This window comes from Phytophthora cinnamomi (genome assembly GCF_018691715.1).
Source record: "Phytophthora cinnamomi strain GKB4 chromosome Unknown Contig53, whole genome shotgun sequence".
In the NCBI taxonomy this organism is placed as follows: domain Eukaryota; phylum Oomycota; class Peronosporomycetes; order Peronosporales; family Peronosporaceae; genus Phytophthora; species Phytophthora cinnamomi.
The window spans coordinates 1,318,373-1,346,314 of NW_027150986.1; the positions used below are offsets into that span (position 1 = coordinate 1,318,373).

General features: G+C 56.5%; 9 protein-coding genes across 9 annotated transcripts; 5 read left to right on the forward strand and 4 right to left on the reverse strand.

The window, feature by feature from the left end:
• Nucleotides 1-8: 8 nt before the first annotated feature.
• IUM83_00345 (PEK/GCN2 protein kinase) lies at nt 9-4,713 on the forward strand (the record flags this gene model as incomplete). The annotated part of the gene is made up of 3 exons (XM_067924109.1): nt 9-36; nt 105-2,551; nt 2,620-4,713. 3 exons carry the CDS (start codon nt 9-11, stop codon nt 4,711-4,713), a joined length of 4,569 nt encoding a protein of 1,522 aa, XP_067788468.1.
• Nucleotides 4,714-5,172: 459 nt separating this feature from the next.
• Nucleotides 5,173-6,210, forward strand: IUM83_00346 (Geranylgeranyl transferase type-2 subunit beta; the record flags this gene model as incomplete). The annotated part of the gene is made up of 1 exon (XM_067924110.1): nt 5,173-6,210. The coding sequence occupies one exon, from the start codon at nt 5,173-5,175 to the stop codon at nt 6,208-6,210; it is 1,038 nt and encodes a 345-aa protein (XP_067788843.1).
• Nucleotides 6,211-6,391: 181 nt separating this feature from the next.
• Nucleotides 6,392-7,661, reverse strand: IUM83_00347 (Proteasome subunit beta type-7; the record flags this gene model as incomplete). The annotated part of the gene is made up of 6 exons (XM_067924111.1): nt 6,392-6,465; nt 6,542-6,758; nt 6,830-6,917; nt 6,992-7,140; nt 7,239-7,415; nt 7,479-7,661. 6 exons carry the CDS (start codon nt 7,659-7,661, stop codon nt 6,392-6,394), a joined length of 888 nt encoding a protein of 295 aa, XP_067788469.1.
• A 389-nt stretch (nt 7,662-8,050) lies between these two features.
• On the forward strand, nt 8,051-8,808 carry IUM83_00348 (40S ribosomal protein S18; the record flags this gene model as incomplete). Its single annotated transcript, XM_067924112.1, has 2 exons — nt 8,051-8,053; nt 8,353-8,808. 2 exons carry the CDS (start codon nt 8,051-8,053, stop codon nt 8,806-8,808), a joined length of 459 nt encoding a protein of 152 aa, XP_067788467.1.
• A 549-nt stretch (nt 8,809-9,357) lies between these two features.
• Nucleotides 9,358-10,662, reverse strand: IUM83_00349 (Acyl-coenzyme A oxidase; the record flags this gene model as incomplete). Its single annotated transcript, XM_067924113.1, has 5 exons — nt 9,358-9,394; nt 9,487-9,575; nt 9,653-9,893; nt 9,972-10,216; nt 10,294-10,662. The coding sequence occupies 5 exons, from the start codon at nt 10,660-10,662 to the stop codon at nt 9,358-9,360; spliced, it is 981 nt and encodes a 326-aa protein (XP_067788466.1).
• A 2,644-nt stretch (nt 10,663-13,306) lies between these two features.
• On the forward strand, nt 13,307-13,699 carry IUM83_00350 (uncharacterized protein; the record flags this gene model as incomplete). Its single annotated transcript, XM_067924114.1, has 3 exons — nt 13,307-13,330; nt 13,427-13,529; nt 13,602-13,699. 3 exons carry the CDS (start codon nt 13,307-13,309, stop codon nt 13,697-13,699), a joined length of 225 nt encoding a protein of 74 aa, XP_067789040.1.
• A 4,258-nt stretch (nt 13,700-17,957) lies between these two features.
• Nucleotides 17,958-19,439, forward strand: IUM83_00351 (SCP extracellular protein; the record flags this gene model as incomplete). Its single annotated transcript, XM_067924115.1, has 1 exon — nt 17,958-19,439. The coding sequence occupies one exon, from the start codon at nt 17,958-17,960 to the stop codon at nt 19,437-19,439; it is 1,482 nt and encodes a 493-aa protein (XP_067788938.1).
• Nucleotides 19,440-20,114: 675 nt separating this feature from the next.
• Nucleotides 20,115-20,728, reverse strand: IUM83_00352 (Thioredoxin-like fold; the record flags this gene model as incomplete). Its single annotated transcript, XM_067924116.1, has 4 exons — nt 20,115-20,134; nt 20,217-20,295; nt 20,388-20,636; nt 20,714-20,728. 4 exons carry the CDS (start codon nt 20,726-20,728, stop codon nt 20,115-20,117), a joined length of 363 nt encoding a protein of 120 aa, XP_067789038.1.
• A 2,183-nt stretch (nt 20,729-22,911) lies between these two features.
• Nucleotides 22,912-27,732, reverse strand: IUM83_00353 (putative regulator of chromosome condensation (RCC1); the record flags this gene model as incomplete). The annotated part of the gene is made up of 7 exons (XM_067924117.1): nt 22,912-22,920; nt 22,994-23,180; nt 23,382-23,616; nt 26,539-26,965; nt 27,039-27,413; nt 27,482-27,600; nt 27,708-27,732. 7 exons carry the CDS (start codon nt 27,730-27,732, stop codon nt 22,912-22,914), a joined length of 1,377 nt encoding a protein of 458 aa, XP_067789039.1.
• Nucleotides 27,733-27,942: the final 210 nt, after the last annotated feature.

Below are 27,942 nucleotides of genomic sequence, written 5' to 3' on the forward strand. Positions count from 1 at the left end.
CTCGGTCCATGGGCCGCAAGAAGGCCAAGAAGAGAGGTAGGCTGCTGCGTCTGCGTCTCGCGCATCTGGTGACCTAAAAATCCGCCCGATTCTCTGCCCCGCAGACGCGCAGGACGCGCCGCCCGCCGCCGCCTATGACGCCGCCACGCTGGCCGAAGCGCGCGAGCTGCAGGCGCAGGAGCTCGAGGTGCTGCAGGCCATCTACGACCGCGACCTGGAGACGCACAGCTCCACGCCGCTGTACACGCACATCTTCGCCATCCGCCTGCTGTGCGAGGCCACGCCCGGCTCGGCCACCACCGCCGAGGTGCTGCTGCACTTCGACCTGACGCGCGCGTACCCGCTCAAGCAGCCGCCCAACGTGGCGGTGGAGCCCAAGCACGGGCTCTCGGACACGGAGACGCAGCGGCTGCAGCGCGGCCTGGAGCAGCTCGCGCGCGAGAAGGTGGGCGACGCCGCCGTGTACGACCTGGTGGTGTTCGCCACGGACTTCATCCAGGACCACCTCAAGGACCAGTCGTCGTTCTTCGACCAGATGATGACGCGGCAGCAGGACAGGGAGACGAGGGAGAAGCAGGCGGAGGACGCGCTGCTGCAGCAGCAGGAGGAGCAGGCCAAGGCCAAGAACGAGGAGATCCTGGCGCTGATCGACGCCGAGAGGAAGAAGCGAGAGACCATGAAGAAGACCAGGCGGCGGAGGAGGAGACACCGGTCGAGTATTGACGGAGAGTTCAGCGGCAGTGACGACGGCAGTCGAGACGACATAGAGAGCTTGTCCAGCATCTACGAGCAGCAGACAGAGGCCAGCTCGAAGCGGGACGGAACGTCGTCCAATCCGTCGGACTCCGACTCGGACATGTCGGATTTGGACGCGGTGGCAGCTGCAGAACGGTATCACTCGAGATACCATGGGGACTTTAAGGAGCTGGGACTGCTGGGGCGTGGAGGAGGAGGCGAGGTGGTCAAGGTGCGGAATCGCCTGGATCGACAGCTTTATGCGGTCAAGAAGGTCAAGCTGGACCTGGACGACAAGACCATGAAGAAGAAGATCTTGCGAGAAGTGAAGACTATTTCGCGGATGCAGCACCGGCATATCGTGCGCTACTTCCAGGCGTGGATTGAAGGCGAAAGTGGAATGTCCAGCGATGACGAAGAGGACTCGAGCCTTGAGGACAGCGATTTAAGTGACGAAGAGAGATCGTTGCGCGGGGATGAAGTGAGTGGCAAAGAGGACTTGTATGGAGATGCTAGTCTTTCGTCTGGAGTTGACGATGGGCTGGGACCGATGACATCTACGGACGAAGACGAAGATGACTGGCTAGGCACGATGGGCAGTAGCACTGGGCTATGGTCAACTTCTCGACACGAGAATCGTAGCCTTCGCAGCAATAGTCACTCGTTCCAGCTCTCTTCACACAGGTTTGCTTCAGAGAGCTATCCGGATGATGGTTTTGACTGGGAGGCGCTAGAGGAAGCGCCGATGGAAGATGAAGATGATTCCAGCGATGATGAAGCCAGCGGCTACCACCGTAAACCCCTGCGTCATAAAAGTCCTGTACCCGAAAAGAAGCGGAAGTTTGAGAAATTGTACATTCAGATGGAATTCTGCGAAGGAAATGCTCTCCGCGAGGTGATTGATAAGGGAGCACTTTGGAAAGACCCCGATAAGATTTGGACAATGTTTCGCCAAATCCTTGAAGCGCTCGTGTACATCCACCGCCAAGGAATTATTCATCGCGACATCAAGCCGCCCAATGTTTTCCTGGACTCCGAAGGAACAGTGAAGCTTGGTGATTTCGGTCTTGCTGTTCGCCCGCCCAAGGTCATGGAAGATGATAGCAGCAACGATGACTCCTCTCCGCCTGGAGAGACTGTGACAGGTGCGATATTGTCCGAGTCAACAGGTTCGTCGGCTGCTGAGTTGTACGGGCGACTGAAACTGGAAAACCTAGAGAGCACCCGCGTGGTCGGCCGATCAAGTGTGCAGCACCATAGCAATCTAATGACGACAATGTCAGCTGATGTGGGTGACGGTAGTATCACTGCTGGAGTCGGCACGGCGTTTTATCGAGCACCCGAGCAAGAAAGAGAGGGCCAACGGTACAACCAGAAAGCGGACTTGTTCTCGCTTGGTATCATGTTTTTCGAGATGTGGTCGCCACCATTCACGACATTGATGGAGCGTGCACAGGCACTTACTGGCCTGAGGGAAAGACATGAGTTACCCGCGGTTTTCAGTGCCTCTGACGATGTAAAAAAGATCATTTTGTGGCTCTGTGAACGTGATCCGTCTAAACGGCCAAACGCGAAGGAGTTGCTGGCAAGCCCACTTTTGCCCGCGAAGATAGAGGTAGAAGGTTCTTATCTTCGCGAGGCGCTGGACACCCTGGCCAACCCGCAGGGCAAGTTCTTTGGGCAACTTATCGATGCACTGGTTTCGCAAGAACCACTTAACCACGTTGACTACACCTACGATCACCTGGAATCAGTCAAAATGCGCAGCTACGAGGTTCAGTTGCGCACAAAAACGTATGTCAGAAATGTCCTACAGGTACGGAATCGTGTAGCTATATGGAGAAGGTTTTCGTGTGTCTAATCATGTTTGTTGGTTGTTTACAGAAAGTGTTTGAGCGTCACGGAGCGGTGGAAATGTCAACCCCGTTGCTTATGCCACGGTTGTCAGAGCAGACCTTTAACGGCATCACTCTTAATGCGCCACCTAACGCGTCGATGATGCTGGATGGTAATGGCGTTTCAGTATCGTTACCGTTCGATCTAACTGAAAGGCTTGCTCGCTTCGTGGCACGACACAATGTTTCGCGGCTGAAGTGCTTTCAGTTTGACCGAGTGTACCGGAAAAGTGTGGGTGGTGGTCATCCTCGCGAGTTCACGGAGTCTGATTTCGATATCATCTGGGATGATGGGGGTTCCTTCCGTTTCTTGGAACTGGAAGGCCTAGAAGTGGTATCTGGAGTGATCAAAGCACTGCCGAGTTGCTTGGGATCTTATTATATGCGTTTCAACGACGCCCGGATGACGCGCGGCATTCTTGACCTATGCCGCGTTCCCAGCAGTGCTCGTCGTGAGGTGCTGCGGCTGCTTTCGAATGAAGTTTCCTTCTACGTCCATGCTGGCCCGCCGTCCACGCAAGCCCCAAGTCTGAAACCTGGACGCTGGAAATTCGTCGCGAAGCGGATGAAACATTATGGTGCTCCAGCAAGCGCCATCGACGCATTAAAACCGTTTTTCCTATTGCCGGAGGACTGTCTGACATCGCTGGATATGATCGAGCTCGAGATACAGAAGTTGTTTGCGAAGAATCGGGCTCTTACGAATCGCGACTCGTCATCGGATGGTGATGGTGGCTCTGTGTCTTCCTCAGCAGACCGAAAACAGATTCAAAAGCGAGACGCGCAGCTGCGACGCGTTGTAAAAGATGTAAACGAGGGCATCACATCCTTGCGCTTGCTTCTGCAAGGCATGCAATTCCTCCAGCTATCAGGTCCAGTGTGCACACGATTAGATTTGGGACTTAGTCCACGCCCCGAACGATACACGTCAGGATTTATCTTCCAGGCGATTTTGTTGGATGAGCCCTCATCCGGTGGCAACAACGCGGATAAATCCGCCTCACTGTTAGTCGCGACGACGGATAACCAGATTATTGTCGCCGAAGGAGGACGCTACGATGCGCTGATTTCGCGCTTCAAACTCACGACAGCCTATGCAAAATCCTCATCAGTCGCTGCGATGGGTGTGCGCTTTGCCATCGACAAGATTGTGTCATTACTTGCTGAATCCATGTGCCCAGCGCTGCTTGAATTTAAGTCTCCAGCCTCAGAGGTGCTGACGGGCGGCCGCAAGGTCTTGATTTGCTCGGCAGGCAAGGCATCCGACACGATGCTGTTTCGAATGCAGATCGCTACGCTTTTGTGGGGGCAAGGTATCGGTGCAGATTACCTGCACCCGGAGCCGCTCCACTTGGAAGACCTAGAGGACTACTGCGCGCAACAAAATGTACACTGGATGGTTATTGTGCAAAAGCACATGATGCGAGAGAAGCAGCAGGTGAAGATCCGTGCAGTGAAAAGTCATTCCGAAGCTGATGTGGTGACGAACGTGACAGCTTTGCCGGAATACATCAGTGGACTGTTGGATAATTTCGGCAAGAACTCCCATGGCGACACTGCAACCGGAGGTGGGCGCGGCAACAACCACTTCGGAGACAGTGGAAGCAACAATCACAACGGTGGTAGCAGCGGCAATTCGTCATCGGGCAGCACATTGCAGCCCATCTTCGACGTGAGGGTGGTGGATGCGAAGTACCAATCCAGGGATAGAAACTACCGCAACTATCAGCTCGACACGCAGAAAGTCACGCGTCGCGTGTCCAAGTGGATCTCGTCCAGCTTCTCGTCGCGCGGGGACGACGCCATGAAGGTGCTGTCCGTGGACCTTCCGTTCGCATTGGTACGCGAAATGTCATCTGCGTTGATGGAAGAAGGTCGCGCCGGAATCGACACCGTCTGCGCCCACAATCCTCGGTATCGGAAGCAGCTCAAATACACCATGGAAGAGGTCTTGGCGCTTACCCCCGAGGCCAACTCGCGCAGCGTTGGGCGCGAGCGGTATATCCTCCTGCACAGCATGGTGGACGACCGGTACGACATGATGTCCCTCGCACCACCGAAAGCAAGCCGCAAGAGGAACTAGCCCACTACGAACGATAGAGAAGGCCACCCGTACGACGGAGACGCATCATACTAAGCAAAACGCAACAATACGAGGGCCTGTGAATATCGGGCTGCTCGAAGCAACAAGTTATTTTTTTGAAATTGCAGCACAAAAAATCTAGAGGCTAGAAAACGAGGAAAAAACTCGATTTCTAGTGTTTTTTGTCTCGATTAGTGTTTTTATCCCGATTTTATCCCGTTTCTAATAATTTATATGCTTCGAAACCTAATAGTGAAATGACTCCTCAAGCTGGCGCGGCACGGCGGGTAGCACAAACAGACGGACACAAGAAGTCAGCCATAGATTTCTTTGGGATCCTTGAGTTACTGTTTTGCATACTTCCACCGATATATAAGTTAGTGCGTAGTACGTTAAGTTTCCGGGTAGTACATCGCTCGCCTGCGGGGGACCGAAATCCGACAATCCGCCGAGCCGAGAATGAGCTCGGACGACGAGAGCAAGTCGCAGCCGCCGGCCTTCGACCTGGCGCTGCATGTGCGGTACCTGGTGGGGCTCAAGAACAAGAAGGAGGACTTCGAGTCGTGCATGACGGAGCACATGCGCGTGAGCGGCCTCTACTGGGGGGTGGGGGCCATGGCGCTGCTCGGGCACGAGGAGGCCATGGCCCCGGCCGAGATCGTGGACTGGGTGCTGCAGTGCCAGCACGCGGACGGAGGCTTCTCGGGCAACGTGGGCCACGATCGCCACCTGCTCTACACGCTGCACGCGCTGCTGGTGCTGGCCATGCTGGGCGCGCTGGACCGCGTCGAGCGCGACGAGTGCGCGCGGTACGTGGCGTCGCTGCAGCAGCCCGACGGCTCGTTCGCCGGCGACGAGTGGAAGGAGATCGACTCCAAGTTCACGTACTGCGCGCTGTCGACGCTCAAGATCCTGGACAAGCTGGAGCTGGTGGACGTGGAGGCCGCCATGGCCTACATCGACACGTGCCGCAACTTCGACGGCGGCTTCGGCAACATCCCGGGCTGCGAGTCGCACGGCGGCCACGTCTTCACGGCCGTGGGGGCGCTGTCGCTGGGCTTCGCGCTGGAGCAGTACGTGGACGACGAGCTGCTCGGGTGGTGGCTGTGCGAGCGGCAGTGCGACTCCGGCGGGCTCAACGGACGGCCCGAGAAGCAGGCGGACGTGTGCTACAGCTGGTGGAACATCTCGTCGCTCATCATGATCGGCAAGCTCGACTGGATCAGCAAGGAGAAGCTCATCCAGTTCATCTTGGCGTGCCAGGACCCGGAGGACGGAGGGATCGCTGACCGCCCCGGGAACGTGGCGGACGTGTTCCACACCTTCTTCGGCATCGCTGGACTGTGCATGCTCGGCTACTTCGAGCGTGAGAAGGAGGCTCACCCGGAGTACGAAGGTATCCGACAGATTCACCCGACGTTCGCCATCCCGACGGACGTTGTAGAGAAGCTGCAGCTGACTGCGGACATTATCATGCCCGAGGTGGAAGAGGACTGAGTGTTCGTGGGCTTCGTAGCCTAAGCGTCGTTAGTTTGGAGTAGGCGGATGCGTAGCTGACCTGCAACCAGAGCGGAACGCAGCTAAACCCGTTTGCCAGGAAATCAGGTGCATTTTCTTTCGCAATTAGCCATTTCGGTCACGGATCGCGTCGAAATGCCAGGTAAGTAACAGCCTGCGTCTACAGTTCCATGGGCGTGGCCTCCTCGACGACAATGTTGGCAGGGAAAAGCTCTGTCTTGGTGCTCAGCACACCTGAAAACAGGAAACAGCATCAACAACGAATCAGCACCTTCGCCAAGTTCGCAGCAAAACGCCAAGAAACACGCACGAGTAGCTCCGCGCGGGATGTGCGTGACGATGTCCCGGTTAATCTGCGAGCGCAGCTCCGACACCTCGTTGGGCTTGATACAGTTAAACTCCTTGATCACTTCCACCTTGCCGTTGACCTTCTTGATGGTCGTCACGTCCACGTTGCTGCCCGAGCCCAGGTCGTTGAAAATACCTGCCAGAATGGCCTCCTGCACCAGCTTCTTGGCGTCGTCCTCCTAAAACACGCAACGAGCGACTCCACATCAGCCCGCCATCCTCGAAGTAAACACCACCTATGCTTCCATACCGTCATGTCGTCCTTGTAGCCGTGCTCGAAGACCGACATGGCCGCCAGACTTCCGGAGCCCATGGTCACGAACGGCAGCTTATCCGTGCTGTACAAGTCCCAACAGCAGAAAACGTCAATAAATCTGTCGGATATCCCTCTCCACACTGGTCTAAAGCGCACCTTCCGTGCGGGTGGATCGTGTAGAGGTGCGGGCCAGTGACGTCGACGCCGCCGAGCACCAGCGCAGCCGAGATATGGCCCTGGTACTGGAACAGCATGCGCTTCAGCAGCGTCATGGCCGTCACCACGCGCGACTGCGTGTCCGTGTTCTGCAGGCCACAAGAACAAAAGAGCAATGCGTCAGTCAGCTCTCTCTCCGTTGCCACTTCAACCAGCAGCTCCTGCGTCAACTGCGAGGGCGACGCACCAGGCGGTGCAGCTCCAGCTGCGACGAGATGAGCGCTGTGGTGTTCTCCGTGTCGGCGGCCGTGCCGGCGCCGCAGCAGTAGATGTTGGGCGAGATGTAGTGGATCTTCTCGCAGTTCTTGTCCATGACGATGGAGCCGCCCGTCGAGCGCGTGTCGGCGCCCAGCACCACGCCATCCTGCAAAATAAAATAAATATTAATAAATGTTCGCACTATTGCAGTACAATTGCTCGGCCCTGCCTTGTAGACGACGCCGACGATGGTGGTGCCTGTCTTGGTGGCCTTGAGCTTCTGCTTGCCGCCCGACTGGCTCAGCAGCAGCTCGTTGCGGCGGCAGTTGTCGAAGCTGAAGCCGCCGTGCAGCTGCTCGGCGGTCGGGAAGGCGTCCCCGAAGGTGTTCTGCGTGCGGCGGAAGTCGCTCATGTCGTCCCTAGTCGCTGCGGAGCTTCTCGGAAATCTTTCAGGCGAGGAGGGGGGATCTTGCTGCCGCTTCGAATAGAGCGCTGCGTTGGCAGGCCGGGTCTTGTATTCGGGTGCTACCTGTGAGCAGGCATATTCTGCATGCAGAGGATATTATCTATCCAAGGTTGCACCCAAGTGGCTGAAAAGCAGCCGTTTCCTGCTCATCGATTGGCTGAAAGTGCGTCGAGCGTTTTTACTGGCTGCGCGCGGCGCCGAGTCCCGACTGCCAGTCATTTGCAAGACCATAGTGAACTCAAGTGACCTGCGGCTTTGAGCCAGCCAGCCACGCCCTCGGCGCCCAAAGCCTTCCACTTTGTTCCCACCGCCAGAAGCAAAAGCATTCGTTAACCATGGTGAGTGTCTCGCCCCTGGCGCGATCAGACAGAGGCGCCCAAGAGAGAGGGGGGCTCGCAGGCAATACGGGGTGCAGTGCAACGCATCAGCAGCAGCAGCAGCAGCGCCGTCATCAACGCAGCCAGCAGTAGCAGGACAGCTTTAGGCACAGCGAGACCTCCGCGACGCTTGACTCTTCCCCCCGCATTGCCGCACCTCCCCTCCTCCCACGCCCTGTTGACGCAGCAACTAGCAACTACTTCAGAACGCTGCGGGCGGACGTCGCTAACTGGCTGTCGTTGTGTGTGTATCCATCCAGTCGCTTGTCATCGGGCCGGACTTCCAGCACATTCTCCGTATTCTCAACACCAACATTGATGGTCGCCGCAAGGTGTGGGTCGCTCTGACCGCCATCCAGGGTGTGGGCCGCCGCTTCTCCATCATGGTCTGCAAGAAGGCCGAGGTGGACATCACCAAGCGCGCCGGCGAGCTGACCAACGACGAGATCGAGCGCGTCGTGGCCATCATCCAGAACCCGCTGCAGTTCAAGATCCCCGTGTGGTTCCTGAACAGACAGAAGGACTTCAAGACGGGCAAGCACTCGCAGGTCGTGGCCAACAACCTGCAGGGCAAGTGGCGCGAGGACTACGAGCGCCTCAAGAAGATCTACGCTCACCGTGGTCTGCGTCACTGGTGGGGCCTCAAGGTGCGCGGCCAGCACACCAAGACCACCGGCCGCCGTGGCACCACGGTCGGCATCCTTGGCGGCAAGTAAGTTGCTGCTGGGTGACGATTTCTGGCTATGTTCCCTCGTGGGGATTGCTGAGATCCTGGCATTATTGTGGTGGACGATGATCCCCGCGTGGCAACGCGCGGGGTGACCTAAGCGAAATCAACAAGATCGACAACTCTTGCTGCTTCTTCAAACAATCGACCCGCTGCTTGCATTCGTGGTGACCGTTGTTGTGTATTACAGGGAGTAGCCATATGCAGATTGCACATGGTACTAGTGTGCTTGTTATTCCTGCTCTTGAACTTATTGGTGCATGGAATACAGAAAGTCAAATGGCTTCAAAAATTCTTTGCGTGAAACAGGACTATACTGCTCAAGGTGGCAACAATCTACTGTGGTGACAGATCTATCAACCTTGTAGTTCGACTCTACCCTTCGTGTTACGTCTTCGCTTGGTGCTTGCTTCTAACTGGTCGCGCAAGAACAACACACTGTTGCTCAAGGCAAGACACTGCAGCCCTGAAAGCGTCGACACGTATGGAGTTCTTTTCCTCTATGAACATCGTTGCGAATGGTCTCGTAGCGAATGATCTACTGGGTCTCCACAGGCAGACCCATCTTCTTGAAGCTGGAGACAAACGACCACGAAAGCAAACAAATGAGCGTTAAGGACAACGTCCACCTCAATAACTACCGTGGCAAAAGTGGGGGGCAACTTACGTCTTTGCCTGCTGAGCGTAGATCTGCTCCACCTGTTGCCGGAACTGCTCGCTTTCAGTGTGGTACTTCTGAAGTGCAGCCGTGAAAGCCTACAATATGAACGTGCGATACGTCAGACAACCTTCCTTGTTGACGAACAGTCCCTGTTATTATTTGCGGGGCATACCTGCTGCGAGATGCCATTCGCCTTCATCTGAGCCTGGGTCATCTGCTCGACGTGCTCCACGTACAGGTGCTGGAACTCCTCCATGGCCTTAACGACGTCAGTGATACCTTCTGACCGAGCGTGAGCAAGCATGTCCGACATGGCCTTCTCCATGCCAGCGACCATCTCCCTCAGAATTTCCAGCGTCTTGTCAGCGGTGAGGTCTTCGGGGATCTCCACAGCTTCCGGAGCGGGGAACACGCTGCACATCGGAACACCAACGTCAGCATGCACGATAAATGCTCGAGATACACGAACTAATCAATGCAACTCCACATACGTTTGCATAAGGTTGTTCAGGTCTTCCTGGAGCTTGACGATCTCCGGGTCCTGCGCAAACTTCTCGAGCGCGTACTCCAGGCTCTGGCGGCTCCATCGGCGCTTGGCGACGATCGCCTGCTCAACATTCTCCATCGCCTGGTACAAGTTCTGCAGAATGGCCTGCTTGAACTCCTCGTCGCTGAGCTCTTGGTTGTTCTCCTTGAGGTACTGGCGCACGGCCTTCTCGAGCTCCGGCAGTTGTTTCTGACGAGAAACAGCGTGATATCAGCCTCGCCCCCTCTCTACTATACAACATCAATCTGCTTATATAGTCCACGTACGAACAGCTCCTTGACAGCAGCCGTGAGCTCTGCGAAGAAAAGCGCCACCTCCGCCTGCGGGAGCTCCTGGAAAGCCAGGGGCTCCGCCGCGCCGGACGGCGACGACGACGTGTCCCACCACATCTTGCCCACGCCGATCAGGGCACCCAAGATGGCGATGCCAGCGACGACGCCCGTGGGGTCCGCCCGCACGTGCTGCGGCTGAGCAGCGATGGGCGCGGCATTGACACGAGCCTGCACGAAGGCCGGGGCAGCACGCGGCGCGCTGGCGAAAGATGCAGACGCCGAGAAAGCACCACGGCGAGTAGCAGCATTCTTGGCCGACTGGCGGAGCTGCTGAGCGGCGTGACGCATCGATCCGAATACCATGGCGAGCGAGTTTTAATACGCGGCGGCGGGATGCGTGTTGACTCCCAAATGAGCTCGTCGGCAAACATTCCGCAAATGCAGCACACCAACTCCACACCATATTGTGTGAAGGATCAGAATTGAACTGATATTAAAAGTAGTTGTTGAGTAACATGATGAAGTAACGCGTAACGGAACGAAGAGACGCGACCATGTTGACTCAAAATTTTGAGCTCCAAAGTGTCTTCGTTAGCAGCAGTTCATTTAAAACTACCATTACGGAGATTGAAAGCAGGTCGCTACTACCAAGGCAAGCTTCTTCAATCACCAGGTCTATTATATATTGTCAACAGCCGAGCTGGCGGCGAGATTGTCCGCAGGCTCCGCTACAGGCGGGGGCTGGTGCCGGTTGCTGCACCCTTCTCGGGCGCCAGCAGGGGCGACGATAGTGGTTCGCGCCGACCGCCACATGGGCGCCGACGGTGCCGCGCCTGCAGCTGGTAGGCTCTCCAAAAATTAGGGCAACTCGGCGAGCCCCACGTTGGCGCTCGTGGACGGCGTTCGTCTCAAACAGCGCGCGGTTCGGTATCCGCAACGAACTGCGCCGACGGAAACAGCAGCGGCGGTGATTGCCAGCCTCGCGCGCGCGATCTTTCCCTTTGCTGAAGCACTGCGATGAACGGCGGGGGAAATCCGTGCTCGGCACTGCCGTATTAGCGCGCTTTGCACCAGGACCACCAGTCAAGGCCGGAGCGGTCTCTTGCATCGCGACGCGACTGCCGTGGGACCGACTGGCATGGTACATGTAGAATGCAGCCACCACGCGCGGAGGAAAGACCGGCAGGATGTAGATGCTGAGACCGCGGCCTGCGAGAAAATCCTTTTTCATTCGGAGCTGCTCGCGCGCGCCATGTTGCCCCGCTGAGCGAGCGAGCTCACCAAGAGGTCGATAGATGGCGCCAAGAGGCCCGTCGCACCGGTGCTGCCGTCGTCGCCGCCGCACTATCCGGTCCCCGCGCTGAACGTCTCGTCGTAGGATACGCGTGGGTGACAGCGCTAACGGCTTCTGTCAGTCGAAAGATACTCGCGGTAACCGCCCCTGATAACGAGTTGCCATGTTTGCATACGCGTGAGCCTGCCTCGCGGGCGGCCTCGGCGCGGTGCGCACCAATTTCTTTGGTGCCCCCGCTGGGCTCGATCTCCTGAACGAGTCGCAGATCCATTACTCGCACTAGCTCACCACGAAACACCTCGTAAGTAATCCACCGCCAGCGCTTGGACGGCGGCGGCAGCGCCCGCTTTCTTATTTCGCGGTTTCAGTGGGGCTGATTTAATAGGGAGGGCAGTTTTGGTGGGGCTGCACTTGACATACTCGACTCCGACACTCGCCCCCGCCCGTTCGATTAGAAATTCCGCCTTGGCCGCCGCGCCGGGGACAGCCCGATCGCGCCATGGCATGTATCAGCGCGGGGTGACGGCAAATGACGGGGCTGTCCCCGCGCCGAATGGCTGCTACAGCTTGCGTCCAGCGATCCCCACGTCAAGTCGCCAGTGTGGGCTTCATTTCGTCCCTCCGCGCGTGCTCGCTTGAACTTGCACCGCACCATACGGCGCAGAGGACAAAGGCGAAGCCAAGCTACGGCTAGGCAAAATTGCTCGTCGTGCATTCAGCTGCTGGAGGGCCCTCGACCATGCGGCTGACCTGGTTTGGTCCTGAGTCGTGGCGCTCTGCTCTGGCGGCGTGTCTCCCCAGCAGATGACCTGCGACTGGACTAGGACACGTGGCGTCAACGCGAAAGCGGGACGAACAAGCGAGTGCGCGAGCGGTGAGTGGGTGATCGCTGCATCCCAGCCAACCACCACCCCGTCTCCGATGCAGCGTCTCTCCGGAACGTCGGCTTTCACGACCCGAAGCAGCCCGCTTGCTTGCGGCTCCACGTGAGCCGAACACTGTGGGCAGCACGCTGCTTCCAGCTTGCTACGAGCCGTACGGTGGCCGCGGACAGCGCGTTGCGCACGCACGTGGAACAAGTAAGTAAGCGCGCGAGGTGCAAGAAGCATCCTCCTGCGCTGGGAGGCTTCCTCGCGTGCGCTGCAACCACCGCCTCGTGCATCTGGACTTCTGAGGCGCTCGGTTGCTTGGTGTGCATCGAGTGCGGGCCGTGCACGAGCACCGCGTCCAACGTTGGGCCCGGTCCAACTTGCACCACCTGCCTCGATCGAAGCCATTAGTCATGCGCGCCGTTTCGTGACCCCACTTCAGCTCGGGTGTGCCACGCGATGTTGGTGTGAACCACATTTGACAGAATGCTTGCTCGGCTTCAACATCGCCAGCCAATCACAGGTCCGGATGAGTGCTCGCTCGCAGTCGCAGCCTTCAGATTTGACTAGCCTTGTTACGAGGTTAGTCGACACTGTAAGCGCGGGTATCCAGAAGTAGATGGATTTTTTGCTTCGAGTTGGATGTCCGAGAGGTGCACACATTGGAAGGTGTGAGACTCGAATACTTGTTCACCCTGGGCGAGAGAAGTCATTGGGGACCGCTGAGTGTAGTTGCTGGGCTAGTCAGGGGCTGCTGGTGGACATTATCGATGGAAGCGACTCCAAGACTCTTGGACGATCCGGGTACCCGGTTCGGTCGTTGGTCAAACGGTTCTGCACGCACATGTGGGTGGAGCATGATGGCGTGGTGGGTGAGAGGATTGAGAATGTGGACTTTATTATCGAGCAGAGTGAGGATGTTATCCAACCAGTGGACTCACGACCTTTTCCCATGCACAACCAGGGCGTGATGAATACATGTACGCTCATAAACAAACGGGTCACGTCCTGGAGAGTGCACGAACTGGACGACAAGAAGATGCAGCACTCGTTGCGCTACGAGTTCGGTGAGAAGATGGCGATTACTTCGCGTTCTTCAAGTATTAGCATACGTGGCTCATTACGCTTGAAATATGTAGTCACAGCGCGAGAAGAACTATTTACCGTATTGACCCTTGCAGTCATGAGGATCCGTGACTATATGTCGAGAGTAACACGCCCAGATTTCTCAGCTTAAGTCAGTTGATCGCAAACACCTGCGTGTTCCGTAGACGCATTGAGGGAGGATATCGTGCTTCGCCTTCTCGCTTGCACTGGTAGCGTCATTCTTTTTGTTGTTGTTGTAGTCACTTAAATACTCGAACGACTTTTAATACAAAGAGGTAGCGTCATTCTTGCATGATGCACAAAAACTAATTAGAGTCGGCTACTTCACAGGGAACACAGCACGACAACAACTTGTCTGCACGGGCAAAGAGGCTGGTTTTATTAGCGCTGCAGTCTGCTCGGCAAAAGAAGGAATGAACTGGTTTTGGGACTCGTACTTCATATGTCTCTGATATTGTCAAACGACGTCTCCTAGTGGAGACGTCGGATCTCGTTCCTCATGAAACTGCACACGGCCAACACTACACTTGCCGCTCTCGTCGTCGTACTCAATCTGGTGCTGCACCAAAGCTTTGGGTAGACCAGAATCACGCAGCCCAGACGAGCGGAGGCCCACTTGTTCGCACTGGGGCGAAATCCTTGCCCGACAGCGACGTGAAGCGCACAATACCGCCAGATATGCAATCCCCACTGGTGCTTCACGCAAGCTCACAGCATCGCCAGCAGGATGAGGTAATTGGTGTCCTTGATAATACATCTCTGCAGACACAGCTGAAACTACTGCGTGGAGTGACCTCCGTGACGACTTGCAAGCGTCTGCTACCGTTTTTGGGTCGGTGATCTGGGGTTCGTGTTCCTCGAGTTGTGGGAGCAGCATTCACTGGGAGAATGCTTACATGCAGTATGACTGGACCGGCAGATTAAGTATCGCAATACGGTAAATAGTTCTTCTCGCGCTGTGACTACATATTTCAAGCGTAATGAGCCACGTATGCTAATACTTGAAGAACGCGAAGTAATCGCCATCTTCTCACCGAACTCGTAGCGCAACGAGTGCTGCATCTTCTTGTCGTCCAGTTTGTGCACTCTCCAGGACGTGACCCGTTTGTTTATGAGCGTACATGTATTCATCACGCCCTGGTTGTGCATGGGAAAAGGTCGTGAGTCCACTGGTTGGATAACATCCTCACTCTGCTCGATAATAAAGTCCACATTCTCAATCCTCTCACCCACCACGCCATCATGCTCCACCCACATGTGCGTGCAGAACCGTTTGACCAACGACCGAACCGGGTACCCGGATCGTCCAAGAGTCTTGGAGTCGCTTCCATCGATAATGTCCACCAGCAGCCCCTGACTAGCCCAGCAACTACACTCAGCGGTCCCCAATGACTTCTCTCGCCCAGGGTGAACAAGTATTCGAGTCTCACACCTTCCAATGTGTGCACCTCTCGGACATCCAACTCGAAGCAAAAAATCCATCTACTTCTGGATACCCGCGCTTACAGTGTCGACTAACCTCGTAACAAGGCTAGTCAAATCTGAAGGCTGCGACTGCGAGCGAGCACTCATCCGGACCTGTGATTGGCTGGCGATGTTGAAGCCGAGCAAGCATTCTGTCAAATGTGGTTCACACCAACATCGCGTGGCACACCCGAGCTGAAGTGGGGTCACGAAACGGCGCGCATGACTAATGGCTTCGATCGAGGCAGGTGGTGCAAGTTGGACCGGGCCCAACGTTGGACGCGGTGCTCGTGCACGGCCCGCACTCGATGCACACCAAGCAACCGAGCGCCTCAGAAGTCCAGATGCACGAGGCGGTGGTTGCAGCGCACGCGAGGAAGCCTCCCAGCGCAGGAGGATGCTTCTTGCACCTCGCGCGCTTACTTACTTGTTCCACGTGCGTGCGCAACGCGCTGTCCGCGGCCACCGTACGGCTCGTAGCAAGCTGGAAGCAGCGTGCTGCCCACAGTGTTCGGCTCACGTGGAGCCGCAAGCAAGCGGGCTGCTTCGGGTCGTGAAAGCCGACGTTCCGGAGAGACGCTGCATCGGAGACGGGGTGGTGGTTGGCTGGGATGCAGCGATCACCCACTCACCGCTCGCGCACTCGCTTGTTCGTCCCGCTTTCGCGTTGACGCCACGTGTCCTAGTCCAGTCGCAGGTCATCTGCTGGGGAGACACGCCGCCAGAGCAGAGCGCCACGACTCAGGACCAAACCAGGTCAGCCGCATGGTCGAGGGCCCTCCAGCAGCTGAATGCACGACGAGCAATTTTGCCTAGCCGTAGCTTGGCTTCGCCTTTGTCCTCTGCGCCGTATGGTGCGGTGCAAGTTCAAGCGAGCACGCGCGGAGGGACGAAATGAAGCCCACACTGGCGACTTGACGTGGGGATCGCTGGACGCAAGCTGTAGCAGCCATTCGGCGCGGGGACAGCCCCGTCATTTGCCGTCACCCCGCGCTGATACATGCCATGGCGCGATCGGGCTGTCCCCGGCGCGGCGGCCAAGGCGGAATTTCTAATCGAACGGGCGGGGGCGAGTGTCGGAGTCGAGTATGTCAAGTGCAGCCCCACCAAAACTGCCCTCCCTATTAAATCAGCCCCACTGAAACCGCGAAATAAGAAAGCGGGCGCTGCCGCCGCCGTCCAAGCGCTGGCGGTGGATTACTTACGAGGTGTTTCGTGGTGAGCTAGTGCGAGTAATGGATCTGCGACTCGTTCAGGAGATCGAGCCCAGCGGGGGCACCAAAGAAATTGGTGCGCACCGCGCCGAGGCCGCCCGCGAGGCAGGCTCACGCGTATGCAAACATGGCAACTCGTTATCAGGGGCGGTTACCGCGAGTATCTTTCGACTGACAGAAGCCGTTAGCGCTGTCACCCACGCGTATCCTACGACGAGACGTTCAGCGCGGGGACCGGATAGTGCGGCGGCGACGACGGCAGCACCGGTGCGACGGGCCTCTTGGCGCCATCTATCGACCTCTTGGTGAGCTCGCTCGCTCAGCGGGGCAACATGAGCGCGCGAGCAGCTCCGAATGAAAAAGGATTTTCTCGCAGGCCGCGGTCTCAGCATCTACATCCTGCCGGTCTTTCCTCCGCGCGTGGTGGCTGCATTCTACATGTACCATGCCAGTCGGTCCCACGGCAGTCGCGTCGCGATGCAAGAGACCGCTCCGGCCTTGACTGGTGGTCCTGGTGCAAAGCGCGCTAATACGGCAGTGCCGAGCACGGATTTCCCCCGCCGTTCATCGCAGTGCTTCAGCAAAGGGAAAGATCGCGCGCGCGAGGCTGGCAATCACCGCCGCTGCTGTTTCCGTCGGCGCAGTTCGTTGCGGATACCGAACCGCGCGCTGTTTGAGACGAACGCCGTCCACGAGCGCCAACGTGGGGCTCGCCGAGTTGCCCTAATTTTTGGAGAGCCTACCAGCTGCAGGCGCGGCACCGTCGGCGCCCATGTGGCGGTCGGCGCGAACCACTATCGTCGCCCCTGCTGGCGCCCGAGAAGGGTGCAGCAACCGGCACCAGCCCCCGCCCGCAGCGGAGCCCGCTTGGATTGTTGGACAATCGCGCCGCAGCTCGAAAAGATACTGCGCGGTGGACATCTGCCTCGCTGACGTGCCGTCCAGCGAGGCCGTGCGGGCGGGTTAACCTCCACCAGGTTGGCTTGAAAGTTCGTTGCCGCCGCCGCCGCCCGTTGGCGCTGCCAGCCTCAGCCGCCGAGGCTGTTACTGCGCGGCCAACTTGTGGCGTGTTATTGCATTGACGCGCCCCGGGCCCATTGCCGACCAGCCAGCCAGCGGCCCCATTGACGCAGCCAAGTTGCCGCCGGCGGCGGCGCGCGGACCGGCTCTTTCCCCAGATGCCCGGAACCAGCCGCCGCCCGGTCTGAAACTCTCTCCCTAGGCGCACTGCGACAGCCTACAACGCCCAGCTGGAATCCGATAAGCCGCGCTCTCCCGCCCGCCAGTCTATCGCGGCTTGAACCGAGCCTCGATTCTCTTCCTGCTCCTGCCCGCGATTTCACAACGACGGACCAACACCAGCCGAGCCGGAGAGCCGCAAAGCCTCGGCCAGAGCAGAGCACAGCCTCCCCATCATTACATAATCTCTTTTGCCCGCTACGTGTAACGAGCTGCGTCCCGGAACACGCACACACACGCGCCGCGCACTCACAAGCACGCCTCGGCCTGGGTTCCTCCTGGTCGTTACGAAAGATCCGCTTGACACGCAGCAGTAGCAGCAAGCCCCTCCGTCACTCGTAGCTCTACCCCATTCCTCCAAGCGCGGCAGCTCGATCTCGCCGCCCGCCCCGAGGAAAAATTAGTTCGCACTCGCAGAGACCGAGTGCGCAGACCCCCGTCCAGCCGCTCCCGACCAGCTCCAGCACGGCCATGTCCATGGGCCTCCACTCAGCGCGCGAGGAGCTCGGCCTGCCCAACGTGGCGGGCAGCCACGGCATGGCGCTCTCCTCCGCGGGCTACCTGAGCGGCGACGTCGGCCAGCAGATCGGCGGCCTGCCCAAGCCCATCAGCCTGAGCCCGCGCACCTTCGGCATGGAGGACCTGCGCGACTTCTGCGGCCCCGTGGGCACGTTCAAGACGGGCCTCACGCCGCGCGTGTTCAGCACGGGCCTGACGCCGCGCTCGGGCTTCACGCCGCGCTTCACGACTGGCTTCACGCCCCGCATCAACGTCACAGGGCTCAGCCAAGCGCCGAACGCGCCGCCCACCGAGACGCCCAGCGGCTACATGAGCCGCCCCGGCGCGGGCTACTCGCCGCGCGGCGCCGCAGACGCCAACAACAACAAGATTTCCCCCTCGGGATTCACGCCCAAGGATGTGTCGGGCGCCAAGGTGCCGATGCGCTTCCCCGGCGCTTTCTCCAACACCAGCCCGCCCAAGATGCCTATGGCGGACCAGTACAAGCAGGAGCCGGCCCCGCCGCAGACGCACCTCCAGCAGATGCAGCAGATCCACCACCAGACCCAGCAGATGAACCACGGCGCGCCGCACCCCAGCCAGATGCCCCACCCGGGCATGCCCAACATGAACATGCCCATGTACGACTACATGAACCGCCCGGCGCTGCAGCAGCCCGCGGACCCGCGCCTCAGCGTGACCCCTAACTCGGACCGCGTGTCGGACCAGGAAGACCTGGACGAGCGTCGCCGCATGAAGAACCGCGAGCGCGTGCGCAAGTGCCGCAAGCGCAAGCAGGACCGCCTCAACTTCCTCGAGGACCGCACGGCCGAGCTGGAGAAGGAGAACGGCATGTTGAAGGCCAAGATGGCTCGCAAGGACTCTGGAGTGAAGGACGAGCCCATGACCGAGGCGCAGCTGAACGACCTCCGCAAGAAGCAGAACACCACGCTGTCCTCGTACATCCGCGCGTACAACGACGTGGACGGCCCCTCCTTCGAGACAAGCGCTCGCGGCATCTGGGCTGACAACGCGGAGATCCTTTACGGCAGCAGCGGCGCGCGTGTGGCTGGCGTAAACGACATCGTCGCCAGCAAGAAGTCTAGCGCTAGCGTCTTCTCCAAGTACGAGATCAAGCAGTACACGGTGCAGTGGAAGCCCAACTCGACGGACAAGTGCCTCGTGACCTGGGAGGTCGAAGTGAGCGTGAAGAAGGAAGCGGCCAAGAACGTGCCCCTGACCGCACCCTTCGCTGAGCTGGCCCCGCACTACGGCGGCAGCGCCGAGCCGCTGTCGTTCCAGATGATCTCGCACATCACGTTTGAGGAGGGCAAGATCGCGGAGGAGATCCGCCAGCTCAACCTGTCTCGCATCGGCGAGAAGGCGATGATGGAGTTCGCGGAGGACCCCAAGAAGGCCGCTGACGTGCTGCGGTGCCTGATGGCGACGGCGTAAGGTTGTTAAGACATTGCAAGACTAGGCGAGCGAGCTCGTGGCCGAGCTATACCGATTATCGGACGCACAAGACGGGCAGAGACAGATTGCTCGTAGCTGAAGGAGAGTGTCCTTCTCCTCGTTGAGTAGCAGTAGAGCACCGTGTATCATAAGCAAAATATTACTCGGAGAAACTCAAAGCTCGTGCAGTCTTGCATCTTTGCATCGTCAAGCCGCGACTAGCAAGCAGCGACCGTGAGTCTACGCGTGACTTCATCTCAGAGCTTGCAGGAACGGCGCCGCTACGCCGCGGCGTCGTTCATGCTTGCTTATTTGCTCAACATTACTCACGCATGCGCACGGGCTGAGAACGGCACAACACGGCGCGGCGCTGGCGGCACGAAAAAAAAGTTGGAAGTGCGTTGATCTATTAGCTTCTTGGAATTACGTGTAAGTAGGGAGGTATGGGCGCGGTGCAGCGAATAGAAACTTGTGCGGCACCCCCCGGCTTGCCATTTGTGGCTCTAAGGCGCAGCGAGGTCGACTCTGTCGGACGGCAGCTCTGATGCCTCCCTCTGCACGTGCAGAGAGAAAGAGAGAGAGAGCCACGCTCTACATGTAGAGATAACCTCGTGTGTGGCGCTTCTTCCAGCGCCGCCGTCGTCATGGGTTCGCCTCTGCAGTCGACGGCGCACTTCACGCTCGTCTCGAAACGTCTGGCAAGCACACAACACAACCACGAGAAGAATCAGCGGCGAACGGCACAGCAGGTTCCACCCTCGATGGATGGTTGCGCACCGGCGAAGACGGTGTTGAGCGTCGGGATGTTGTTGGCCGTGAGGATCTCAGCCGGCACGTCGTTCATCTCGTTGAGCTCCTGCAGCAGAGGCACACACAGCAGGTGAGTCCAGAGGCATCCAGGGCTGCTGCCTGCAGCAGCAAGCAAGCACGCAAGGCTGTCTGTCGCACCTGCACCTCCTTGAAGGAGCCGATGTACTGGATGTCCTTGCCCTCCGGGTCCTGCAGGAAGACCTGCGGGTAGTTGGCGCGGATGCCGCTGGCCTCGAAGTAGCGGTTGCGCGTGTCGCGGTTCTCCTCGAGGCTGCAGTCCACCTCCGTGTACGTGATCTTGTTGCCGTCCAGCAGCTGGAGCAGCTGCTGCACGGCGTACTTTTGGTCGGCGATGGAGACCATCGAGGAGGTCAGCACGACGCACGTCTGGCGTGGGCAGCGCGACGTCACAGGCGGTTAGATCAGCAGCGGCAACTCACGCGAGGCAGGCAGGGCGGACGCACCTTCACAGGACTCATGGCGTTAGTAACTCGGCGGCGGCGCACGGATGGACGAGCTCGTTCTCAGTTTAGCTTCCTGGCCTTTCAGCAACTGCCTGAAGAGATTGGAGCCCACGCACGCGCCCGGCGCTGGTGTGGCGCGCACACTCGAGTAAGTACGAGTGAGTGCGCTTGTCGCAGCTCACGCAAGAATAAGTCGCGCCAAGTGAAGCCACTTTTTGAATGGTTCTTGCACTTTGCTGAGATGGCTACCCTCCACGGCGACACGATCGCAGTGCTGCTTGTCGCTTCGTCGAGCGACGTGGCCACAAATCGCTCGCGTGGCGGTGCGGATGCATGCGTGTCGTCACCTGCGCGAGTGCGTCGATGCGGCCGGACTCGTTCTCTGATTTTTCTTACCTGGTGCTCTGCTGCCACGCATGGTGTTCAGCCTCGATAACTACGTCACGTTTTGGCTGCGGTTATCACAGTTCATGGTTATCACCATGAACTGTGATTGTCAACAATCGAAAAGCCACGGGCTCTCCTACAATGGTGTGCAACCATCAAATCCAAACGTGGTTGGTCCAGACCCATGTTTTTCATGGTACAGCAAAAGCGGGTTCTTCTCTGCGACTCGACTGTGCATCTGCGCTGTCAGACGAGCGCGAAATCTTTCTCCAGCATCACGCTACCACACTGTGCGCGGTGGCACATGCTGTAGATGGTAGTTTTAGACTTTTGTTTGTTTGTCGCGCTGAAGAAAGTGTTCTAATGTTTTGCATAACCAGAAATGCACATGATGTGTATTGCTGGTTATCCAGACTTTGGGTTACACTAGTCGAACAGCATCGGGGTCACATTGAGCAAGAAGAAAACAGGACTGAGTTGGTCGACACGTTGCAGTGGTAAATGGAATGTAAGATAAGCTAAATCGAGTTCACAACACGACTCATGAGTCACAGACGCGATTCAAAAACAAATTTTCCTGACAACAACAATGATCTCAAAGATACAAACTTTTGTCAAGAAGAGCTGTCCATCAATCCTGTTTGAAGAACAATTCGAAGCGTTGACTGATTGTCCCACATTTACTGGAAGTTCTAAGCGACTAGGAAAAGCATTGACGCAGAATAAATATAATACGAAGACCAGCTTTTGCCTTTGCTGCTGCATTTTATTTTATTACTTAATTTAAGAAAAATCTCTGTCAGAGTCGTATGTATCCAGATGCATACGCGACAATCATCACGAAAGCAGCAATACAGAGCTGTATTGGATTGATGCTGCCGCTGGACAAGGTCGATACTGCTATCATACGTTAAAACGGACGTTGGTGTCTGTGGCTGCCAGTGACAACTCAAAGGTAGCCAAAACACAGCTGCGTGTGTGCGATATGTCGAGCTCGTCATTTGGAGACCGCGGCGTTTCAGGCCACTCGGCTAAGGTCGAATTGTTGAGTGACAGGCGTAACAGCTACGAAAGTCAAAGCCACCGGGTGCATTTGCTAAAAAGAGCACTTTCACAGCAGTCCTACAGTCAAAAGAACCACCAATATCGCCATAATTAGTTCGGCAAGCAATTTCACCATCGAGATAGGACCATTTTCAGCAGCAAATGAAACGCTCTCGGGCAGCAGCTCCATCCATGACTCCAACTGTCCACAGACGAAATTGTCCATACACTCGAGTTGCCCAGTACAGATCGTTGTGCACGGCAGTGTCAACATTCTGTGGCATCAGGAACATATTGATGAGGCCGAGAACGCGTGGAAAAGCTTACAATTGGCCAGGGATCATCAGTTTTGGACTCGATAGCAGTGGGGGGGGGGGGGGGGCATCCTATCTTAATGGCACTTGGTGAATGAACGGTTGATTGCCTATCAAACGCGGCAGGGATCACCCTCAACTTACTCATGCTTTTACCTTTTCTGACACTGTCAACGACGCCAATGTCGTTCATTTACACATGCCACGTTCATTTGAATGGGCTCTCTCAAGTTTATCGTCCATGGACACTTACGTATAAACGAATTAGCCCCTTTGCAACAGTATCAACTGCGTCCTTCGTTTTAGTGAAGCCAATTGCACCTCCGATGGCAACAGGCAGTATTGCAATCAATTTGTGTCTGCAGCCAATCCCCCCCCCCGTAACTCATCGGTGAGCTAGGCTTTGCGGAGCTTACTGCGTTACTTGAGGCGTTTTACCTTGTCCCCGTCGGCCTAGTAATCCTGCGGTGGTTAATAGTTTCAAAATCAGTTGGTTCATGCGTGGTGCCGCATGCAGCAAAGCAGAGTTTGCAACCGTTTGTCCGGAAGCTTGCCGGGAGGCAGCTTCTTCCTCAGCCTTTGCGCGGGCAAGTGCGGCAGGGTTCATGAGCTCCAGCTCCAGACGTTTTTGAGCTTCTTCCTCTTCTTCCTTTGACCGCGTGTCGAGCGCAAGAAATTCAACGCAAAGTGCCTCCAGCGTCAACGCTGGTTCGGGGCGTTTACTAAATGTAACAGAAGGAGGAGGAACTGATGTTTGGCCTGGTTGCTTCCTTCGACCATGCATCAACTTCTTCGGTTGTTGCTGCTGTATGCTGATAGGAGTTTGGGAGCTTGATGCGGCTGCAAGCTTTTGCTGAGCAGCTTTTACCTGCTTTTCTACTTCACAAATGACGCACGGTAGTTGAGGTCGGCAGAGAACGCACGTTTCTGCCCTGCGTTTCGCCTCGAGAGCTGCGATGGCGGTGGCCACTTCCCGCTTCTCCATACCGCTCTTCGCCGTCAAACTCGCTGCATACAAGGCATCTTCAGTACGAGCTTCGTCCTCCTCCTCTCGCACAAAAGGATGAAACGTTTCCAGCTGGGCCAGCACGTCAACACTAGCTCGATCTGCTCGGGCAGCGCGTTGAAACTTCTCGCGCAATTCTCCTCGACCACTTACTGGTGTGCAGATCGAAACAGTCATGCCCTCAGCGCAAACAACGTCACTAACTCGTGGGCCGACATACTGCTCACTAGACGAACCCAACACCTCGACACGCTCTAAACCGAGCATTCCAGCACCACTATTGCTCTCAAGTTGAACTCGAACGAAGCTTCCAAACGTATCGGCCGGAACCACCCACATGAGTTCACTTTGTGTGGCACCGCTCAACGAAACATGCACACTTTGACCTCGAGCCTTCGCAAGAGATTGCTTCCCTCGAAGGTCCGGGTCAAACGCCTCTTCTGACACCATGATGGCATACTTGGTGCCTCCTGCAGAGCGTAATGGTCTCTTAGTAGACAAAGTCGATCTCGCCGTCGAGTTATTGTCTTCAATGCTTGCAGATACCAAAACAACACGAACGGACACAATTCGGGAGCGTTCGGCCAGAGCAACCTGCCAGAACGGACACATTTCCTGCTGAGTCTGTGCGAATTTTGCAGCGGTGCTTATCTGGGATCGATCTCTGCCACTTGCGCGACGGCTTTGCCGCCTCCTTTGAATTGTCTTTGCTGCTTGGTCACCACCCAACGCGTAATCAGCCAGAGCACTAGCATTTTGGCTACTTTGACTAGCTGTCGCAGTCTCTTGAAGACACAAATTCCGTGGTCGCTCAAACATACAGCCAACACGAGTAGGTTCCGCGATGAGTGGTATGTTCACAGCATGCCCCGTGCTGCCACCGACGTTCTTTCCCCAGGTGTATAGCTCGCCTTCAGTGGACACAAGAGCCGTATGGGCTGGACCGCAGCCCACCTTAACCATCATGACCACAGAGGATACGTCTTGTATCTCCACATGAGTGAACTGCGGTGTGAACTTGCCTAAAGCGTGATTGCTTCCAGCCACGTAGACACATCCCCCACCGTTAGGCAGGCCACTACTACTTCGCTCGAGACTTGTCAAAACCACTGTATGAGCAGCTCCACAGGCCACCTCGACCAACTTTTCACGTCCAAACGGTTCTGTAACACGCGTTGGTGTTGAGATTACACGAAGTTGACCACCATTGCGCGGTACCCGGTCTTCACCGATATCTCGTCCGTCTCCAAGACCAAGACGTCCGCCATCTCCACATCCCCACACGAATAATGCACCATCGGTTGTGAGGAGAGCCGAGTGTGACGGACCACAGGCAATTTTCCGCACGCGAACACCAGAATCGACCAGAGAAGAAAGCACAATGGGTGCTAGCGTAAAACTCTCTTTCACCTGCACTGGGCCAATTCCAAGTTTACCGTGGGTTGCAGAGCCCCATGCGTATACTGTTCCATTGGAGGAAAGCGCCAGGCTATGCCCGAATCCGCAGCATATAGACCTGAAACGAATATGGCTCACTGCAGGTATGATCTGCGCCAAATGCGCGTCACTATGCCAGGAGTCGATAGGGGCGTTAGTTTCGTCGTCGTTATTGCCATGCTTCGTCGGGTCATCTACCGGAGCATGGGGCTGAGCACCACCCAAGCGCCCGAAGGAGCCAACTCCCCACGTATACAACTTCCCCGAGGAATGTATAGCGAGGGCATGGCGAGAGCCCACTGCAATGTTCTGTAGAGCCTGAGCACCATTAAAAAAGTGCAGTGCGGGACCCCGCGAGGTCAACCCGTTAATGTAGAGCAACGCTTCTTCGTTCTGTTTGCCATCGCTTGAGATCGACTTGTTGTTGTCATTGTTATTGCTGCCACCATCTGCGGCAACGATAGCGGAGTGTCCCTCTCGGGCTCGTCGCTTGAGCTTTTGGGTAGCGTGAGTGATTTTGCGTTTCATATTGTTGTACTCTTCCTCGCCCTTAATGAGGCGATGCTTCTCCGCCGTGAGCATACTGTCTCGAAGTCCACCAAGTTCGTACCAGAGTGCATTAGCTTTTGCCACTATCCTCATCAACGGTTTCTCCCGTCGTTCCTTGCGATACCGTCGAGCAATTTGGTCTTGCTGCTTGAAGTGGTCATGGAACTGATCTCCGACACACTCAAGCTCGAGCTCAAGGCATTCGCCCAGAGTCTCAAGCAGTGCCATGCGAGTTGGCTTGGTCAACTCCACCCCTCGCATGAAAAGCGACAGTGACAAGTCGTCCACATCGAGCTCGGGCTCTACTGTTTCCATTAATTCCTCTAGAGATGGTAGGATAGGGGGCTTCCCTGCTGTCGGCGGAGCCACTGGGTCCAGAAGACTGTAGTATCGGCCCACGAGATGCAGTCTTCTGCGCTTATCCTCTTCAGTAGGAATCAATGGTATCGGTCTTTCAAAGACTTTGGCGTATTTCACGCGAAGCCCAAGCTGATCGTGCACTTCGTGACTCTCGGTCACTTGTGATGGGAGTGCAAAAAGCCTCAGCATTTCACTGCGTGTAGTTAGCGGGTGATTTAGCAGACTAGACCTTCGATGCACGCCCTCCTTGGTGAGATCTTCAATACCACTACCAGCTTTGCTAGTGACACCAACATCGCTGCCACGTTCATCTGTAGATGGCAAAGTAGACGAACTTACTTCACTCTCGGCAGTGGCCTCGTCGTAGAAGTATCGCCACTGTCGTTTATTTCCACCCCAACAAAGCACTTCACCTGCGTCCGTAAGCGCGTATGCAACGGCAGCACCACACGATACCTGAGTCACGCGCTTCCCCCACAGAAATGCTGTCGCTTTCGAGACCTGACGATGCGCAAATGCACGTGAAGACGTCTCGATCTTCGTTCTAGAGGGAGACGGATGCTTGTGGTTATCATCAAAATCACTGCCACCATCATTGTTGTTATTGTTGTCCTTTGTATCCGGTTGTTTAGCACGTGATACAGATTGCCCCTTAGCTTTTGAATCTTTGACAGGGGTACTGGACAACTCCTCTTTAGAATCACTTACAGGAGAAGTTGGAGTCTTACCTGGAGGTGGAGATACTCGCTGATGCCACAGACTACGCACAATGCCATACTCCATGAATTCCACGAAATCAGGCTCTCTCGGTTCACTGTCAAAGCGCTGATACGCCCCCTTCCCGAATACATACACTTGCCCGGCGGCATCCAGAGCCTCAGCCAGCGTCACACGCGCAAGAAGCTGCGCTTCTTTAACTAGCTCGCGTCGTTGCGCAGCGATGATCTCGTCATTAAGCGTGTTATTGGCCTCCAGCAATGTCATAGCCTCTTGTTTCTCCTCCATGTTCACGAGCATGGCCAATTTCTTGGCAAGAATCGAATTCGGCAAGAACCTGTTGAATCTCTCCCCACGCAGCCGAAGCTCAGCCTGCACGTCGACAACAGTCAACCAAGCCTTCTTGAACTGCACATATGGCATCATTTCCAGATCTGGCTGAGTTCAACAAAGAAGAAAAATATCATAACCACCACATCTTACTCTACAGCAAAAACAACCAACCACTCACATCTTCGTAGGTTGCAAAGAGTTCTTCCATCTTGTCGAGCGGCATTTTGTGTCCGATAAACTCCAGCAGCTCCATGAAAGTCCCTCGGTCGATGGCACCTTCTTCGTCCTTGTCAAACATCTCAAAAAGGTCCTTGGGCGCCAGTGACTGACCCGGAGCGAAACCTCCCGTGCGGTCCGGGTTCTTGGGGTCGCACGTGTACAGCGCCAAGCGGAACTCGTCGAACGAGATGCTGCCTCGACGCCGGCGGTCGCAGCGCTTGAAGTAGGCTCGAGCCTTAGGCTCCGTCAGGTTCACACCCAAGTCGTTCAGCAGCACCTTGAACTCCTCGAAGTCAATGTCTCCTGAGCCGTCGGTGTCGTATTTATCAAACAACTGCCTCACCAGCAAAAGGTGTCAATAGCTCCGATTAGGACCCATTTTCGCTGCGTTATTGCACGTACAGCACGCGGATCGAGTGCTGCGAGTGAAACTGGGTCGTTTTTCTCCTCGCCCTTGAGGCCGGACTCTCCCGCGTCTAGGAGATTGGACTCGATGGGGATGCCATCCACATACACCACCCCTTCAACACAGCAAATAGTGTAGTTATTTATCTGCACCGTTCGCGGACTGAAATGCGTGTAGAGTCGATATTTTAGCATAATGCTAGAGATAAAGCCACCCACTCACGTTTTCGCTGCTTGCGGCCGATCATCGAGCCACCCTTGAGTCACTGCGGCGTCGCCAAAGTCGCCGCCGACAAGGAGACATCGACCCGTTACACTTCAACACTAGAACTTAAAACCTGTTGAATTCGATATGGAATCAGACCTATTGAATCTGATGCTTTTAGAATAGTGTTCGACACACTAAATTTGGCACAACCGCGCCATTGGCGGAAAACAAGCTGCACCGCGCGGATTGG